The following is a 5,924-nucleotide window of genomic DNA, read 5'->3' as shown; positions in this document are numbered from 1 at the left end:
CTCTGACAGACTGTATTGCCTTCAAAACTTTCAAACTTTAAGCTTTTAAAACTACTTTAAACTTCAAACTATTTCAGACTGAAAACCATCAAACTTTTTAATCTTTTCAAACTTTTTCAAACTTTCTGGTCCGGCTTTCTCAAGACAACTTAAAGTTTGTCTTGACAAACTTTTTTATCTAGTTTAAATTGGCCTCCTTTATTCATTAATCAACATGTTTTAAAAGTAAAGCACCTCATTTCGAACTTTATTTATTTATTTGCACGGCCTTAAAAAAACATATGTACGTGGAAATTGCCTTGTACACATTTATGGATTAATAAGCTATTTTTAAGTGTATAAATCTTGTCGACTTGGCCGAATTTGTTTCTAAATCATTCCTAAAATCCCTTTTTGATGACGCAATGTATTTCAATCTCAAATCCTGTGTGAAAAGTGCAGCGTTTCCTCTCGATCACATGATCGTGTTCCTCTGAGCTGCTGGAAGAGTTCCTCACAAACATATGATCTGGTAAGAGTTTATTACCTCAATGCGACGGTCTCTTTGTGTGTATTTTAAAATATTTTATTATGAATTCCAGTGTCATCATTGCGATTTTCTAGTCACGTGTTCTATAAACATTTTTTTGTAACTCAAAGCAAACGATTACAGTTTGTTTATTAACGTGCTGAGAGAAACTACGTGTTGGTGTGACAAAAAGAGTAGTGAAGTATAAAGACCCTTCAATAATCTGTCGCATGTTTACAGTCAATTGTTTTATAACGGGAGTCTTCACTGTGCACTTCTAAATATCTGTGAAGTGTAATAAACTACAACAGTGCTTCCGCATTAATGTATGGTGCTAAAGTCTGGAGAAGGCAGGACTGTGTCAAACACACACACACACACACACACACTCCAGGTTAATTTACCTGTTAGCTTCCTTCAGACACAGATAAAGCCATGAAGCTCATCATACTGGATGACTATGACCAGGTCAGCGAATGGACTGCCAAATACATCAGGAACAGGATCAAGAAGTTTAATCCTGGTCCTGACCGATTCTTCACTCTGGGTCTTCCAACAGGTAGCCATAAAAAAACAAAATTCACTGTTTTGTGCAAACACGTTCATTTGTAATATAGGCCTGTTCATATTTCCTGTGTTTTGCAGGAAGCACTCCGCTTGGATGCTACAAGAAACTGATCGAGTATCACAAGAAGGGAGAAATATCCTTCCAGTATGTGAAAACATTTAATATGGATGAGTATGTAGGTATGTGACCGCTCGTTTATGCTTGGGGATCAAGGGTTGAACTGCCTGTCGTAATTAGTTGAACACTGAACTTGTTGTTTTTGTTACAGGACTTCCTAGAGACCATCCTGAAAGTTACCATTCATTCATGTGGAATAACTTCTTCAAGCACATCGACATCCGAGCAGAAAATGCGCACATCCTAGACAGCAATGCATCCAATCTAGAGAAGGAGTGTCAGGACTTTGAAGCCAAAATCAAAGCTGCTGGAGGAATCGAACTTTTTGTTGGCGGTAAGACAGTGGATTGAGCTTTGACCTGTGAGTGCCACCATTAAACAACGCAGGCTTGTAATCGTGTTGCAGGTATTGGACCTGATGGCCACATTGCGTTCAATGAGCCTGGATCCAGTCTTGTGTCCCGAACGCGTGTTAAGACCCTGGCTATGGACACGATTCTGGCTAACGCTCGTTTCTTTGATGGTGATCTCTCTAAAGTCCCCACCATGGCGCTGACGGTTGGTGTTGGCACAGTGATGGATGCTAGAGAGGTACAAATATTCACATTTGTGCTTTTCCTAATAATTACGTCTATAAATGTCAGCCCCTCCTTCTTCTGCTCCTATAAGATGACTCGGCTTTAGTGCCAAACTAACTGCACATTTCTCTGGCCACATTTATTCAAACAATGCCTTCAAACATTTATTGTAAGCTAGTTTATATGCAGTGTTGCTTGCAAAATAGCAACTACATATTATAGTCTGCATTTTATTTACGGTACATAAACTGATACTTAAATATATATAAATAAAATAAAACATAATATTTAAAAAAATGTAAAAAATAAAATAAAAAAGATTAATATTATAATAATGTGCATAATTCATTAAAAAAACAAGTAGACACTATTATGATTTTAAGATATCAAAAATAACAACAAATATAATTTTTGCATTCTCTCATTGTAAAAAAAACTTTGCTAGATTTACAATTTTAATAATGGCGAGATCAGTGTTGGGGAAAGTTACATTTAAAAGTAATGCATTACAATATTGCGTTATTACTTAAAAAGTAACTAATTACGTTACTTAGTTACTTTTTATAGAAAGTAATGTGTTAGTGAAAGTATGGTTGAATTGGCTCATTGAAGATCAGCAACAAAGACACTGATTATTAAAATGGCATTAAATACATAAAGAATATTTGTGTTACTTAACATTTAACTATTGCATGTTTACACAGCGCACACAACGCCTCTGCAATTACTCCCAATTTCTCTCAACATGTGGACAGGAGAGCGGTCAGTCAATAAATGAGAAAGAAAGTAACCGGTGTTACTTATTTGAAAAAGTAACTCAGATATGTGCTTGTGATATGTGTCGGGTCCCCGCTACAATAACAGCAACACTTACAAATGTTTACAGAACAAGCGGGAACCCAGTGTGCCTGTAGCTTTCTCTATTTCTGTTTTATCACGTGATAGAAAGTCTAAGGCCTTCTTAAGCCGTACAGCTGACTCATCTAATCTGCGGCCTGTTATGCATCAAACTACGATTGCTGTAGAGACAAAGCAATGCCATCAAGTTAGCATTTTTAAACATTCGCTCACTAAAAAAATAAATAATTTCTAATCAATGACTTAATAACCACAAACAACCTGGATTTTATGTTTCTAAACGAAACATGGCTAGAAGACAGCTGCAGTGCAACGGTCCTCAATGAAACAGCCCCTCCTAACTTTACTTTCATGAGTGTTTGCAGGACTGTTAGGAGAGGTGGAGGTGTAGCTGCTCTATTTAAAGATGTCTATCAATGCAAGCAAGTATCATTTGGTCAGTACTTGTCTTTTGAATATCTAGGGATTGTGTTGAAAGGTGCTCCACGCATTCTGTTTATCATTATTTACAGGCCTCCAAAATACTCTCCAGCCTTTGCTGAAGAGTTCACAGAAATGCTATCAACGATTTCCTCAGAGTTTGACTGTTTTGCTATTGCAGGGGATTTTAATATTCACATAGATAATGCAGAAAACAAAACTACAAAAGAAATTATAACTGTTTTAAACACTTTTGACCTGATTCAGCATGTGCATGAACCCACACACAATCGTGGACATACTCTAGATTTAATCATCAGTAGAGGTCTAAACATTTCATCCATTGTTATTAAGGACGGCTCACTATCTGATCACTTCTGTATTTTCTTTGATATATTGATCTCTGCTACAACTAATCTAGATCTGTCTCTGCCGAGAACGAGAACACTAGTGTGCTATTTATGAAGCCTATATCTTTAACACCAAGCATTTCTGCAGACCCTGTTGATCTTCTCCTTGATTCCTTTAACTCAAAAGTTAAGAATGTTATTGATGATATTGCTCATGTGAAAGTCAAGAAGTCTGGCAGACAAAAATCAGCTTGGAGAAAATCAACAGCAGTTCAGAGTATGAAAAGACAATGCAGAAAAGCAGAACGGATGTGGCGGAAGACGAAACTTGAAATCCACTATAGCATATATAAAGATAGCCTTCGTGCTTTCAATGTGGAACTAGGCAAAGCTAGACAGTCATTCTTCTCAAACCTTATAAACAGTAACTTAAACAACACTCGCACTCTTTTTGCTACTGTTGAGAGACTGACAAACCCCCCAAGTCAGATTGCCAGTGAAATGCTCTCCGACAGCAAATGCAATGAGTTTGCTTCCTTCTTTTCTGAGAAGATCAATAATATCAGGAAGGCGATTAGCACATCCCCAAGTTATGCAGAGGTTAGACAGATTCGACCACAATATCAAAAAGAAGATACTATGTCTGCTTTTGAAGAAATTGATAGCAAAATTTTGGAAGAAATAGTACAGCACCTTAAATCGTCAACATGCTATCTTGACACACTTCCCACATATTTTTTCAAAAGGGTGCTTAACTGTTTGGAAGCAGATCTCTTAGAAGTGGTGAACGCCTCACTTCTTTCTGGGACTTTTCCAAACTCCCTGAAAACTGCAGTTGTTAAACCCCTTCTGAAAAAGAGCAATCTTGATAACACCATATTGAGCAACTATAGACCAATATCAAACCTTCCTTTTATAGGAAAGATTATTGAAAAGGTAGTCTTTAATCAGCTGAACAAATACTTAAACTCAAATGGATACCTGGACAATTTTCAATCTGGTTTTCGACCGCATCACAGCACAGAGACAGCGCTCATTAAGATAATAAATGATATTCGCTTAAATTCTGAATCTGGCAAAATATCAGTGCTGGTACTACTAGATCTCAGTGCTGCGTTTGACACTGTCGATCATAACATACTACTAGAGAGACTGGAAAACTGGGTCGGGCTTTCTGGGATGGCAATCAAATGGTTCAGGTCATACTTAGAAGGGAGAGGTTATTATGTGAGTATAGGAGAGCATAAGTCTAAGTGGACGTCCATGACATGCGGAGTCCCACAAGGCTCAATTCTTGCACCGCTCTTGTTTAGCCTGTATATGCTCCCACTAAGTCAAATAATGAGAAAGAACCAAATCGCCTATCACAGCTATGCAGATGATACCCAGATTTACCTAGCCTTATCTCCAAATGACTACAGCCCCATTGACTCCCTCTGCCAATGCATTGATGAAATTAACAGTTGGATGTGCGAGAACTTTCTTCAGTTAAACAAGGAAAAAACTGAAGTCATTGCATTTGGAAACAAAGATGAAGTTCTCAAGGTGAATGCATACCTTGACTCTAGGGGTCTAACAACTAAAAATAAAGTCAGGAATCTTGGTGTGATTCTGGAGACAGACCTTAGTTTCAGTAGTCATGTCAAAGCAGTAACTAAATCAGCATACTATCATCTCAAAAACATTGCAAGAATTAGATGTTTTGTTTCCAGTCAAGACTTGGAGAAACTTGTTCATGCCTTTATCACCAGCAGGGTGGACTATTGTAATGGTCTCCTCACCGGCCTTCCCAAGAAGACCATTAGACAGCTGCAGCTCATCCAGAACGCTGCTGCCAGAATTCTGACTAGAACCAGAAAATCTGAGCATATTACACCAGTCCTCAGGTCCTTACACTGGCTTCCAGTTATATTTAGGATTGATTTTAAAGTACTTTTACTCGTTTATAAATCACTCAATGGCCTAGGACCTAAATACATAGCAGATATGTTCACTGAATATAAACCTAACAGACCACTCAGATCATTAGGATCAAGTCAGTTAGAAATACCAAGGGTTCACACAAAACAAGGGGAGTCTGCTTTTAGTTATTATGCCGCCCGCAGTTGGAATCAGCTTCCAGAAGAGATCAGATGTGCTAAAACATTAGTCACATTTAAATGCAGACTCAAAACTCATCTGTTTAGCTGTGCATTCATTGAATGAGCACTGTGCGATGTCCGAACTGATTGCACTATATTCTATGTATAATCGTTTTCTTAAATTCATTTTAAACCTCTTAAATCAATTTTTTAAATAATTTTCAAAGTTTTAAATTCCTTGTTTTATTGTTGTGATTATTTTTTTTCTTTTCTTTTATGTAAAGCACTTTGAATTACCATTGTGTATGAAATGTGCTATACAAATAAACTTGCCTTGCCTTGCCTTGCCTATCTCTATCTATCTTTCTATCAAACTGGATTTTGACCTTTGACCTGTACATCAAATACTTACATCTATCTATCTATCTATCTATCTATCTATCT

General features: G+C 37.2%; 1 protein-coding gene across 2 annotated transcripts in view; it reads left to right on the top strand.

Moving 5' to 3' along the window:
* The first annotated feature begins 290 nt into the window (after positions 1 to 290).
* Positions 291 to 5,924, top strand: part of LOC107741117 (glucosamine-6-phosphate isomerase 1-like) — a 9,478-nt gene continuing 3,844 nt past the window's right edge. The window contains exons 1-5 of one of the 2 annotated variants that reach the window (XM_016553710.1): positions 291 to 511; positions 920 to 1,067; positions 1,154 to 1,255; positions 1,345 to 1,527; positions 1,600 to 1,784. In XM_016553710.1, the coding sequence (XP_016409196.1) occupies positions 944 to 1,067; positions 1,154 to 1,255; positions 1,345 to 1,527; positions 1,600 to 1,784 (594 nt within the window). In that variant the 5' untranslated portion in view covers positions 291 to 511; positions 920 to 943. The remainder of the gene's footprint in view (positions 512 to 919; positions 1,068 to 1,153; positions 1,256 to 1,344; positions 1,528 to 1,599; positions 1,785 to 5,924) is intronic. The other variant, XM_016553709.1, reaches the window with a different exon arrangement.

This window comes from Sinocyclocheilus rhinocerous, unplaced genomic scaffold (assembly GCF_001515625.1).
Source record: "Sinocyclocheilus rhinocerous isolate Xijiao unplaced genomic scaffold, SAMN03320098_v1.1 scaffold44, whole genome shotgun sequence".
Classification (NCBI taxonomy): Eukaryota; Metazoa; Chordata; class Actinopteri; order Cypriniformes; family Cyprinidae; genus Sinocyclocheilus; species Sinocyclocheilus rhinocerous.
Note: the sequence above shows the minus strand (reverse complement) of the source record. Positions and strands in the feature narration are given on the sequence as shown.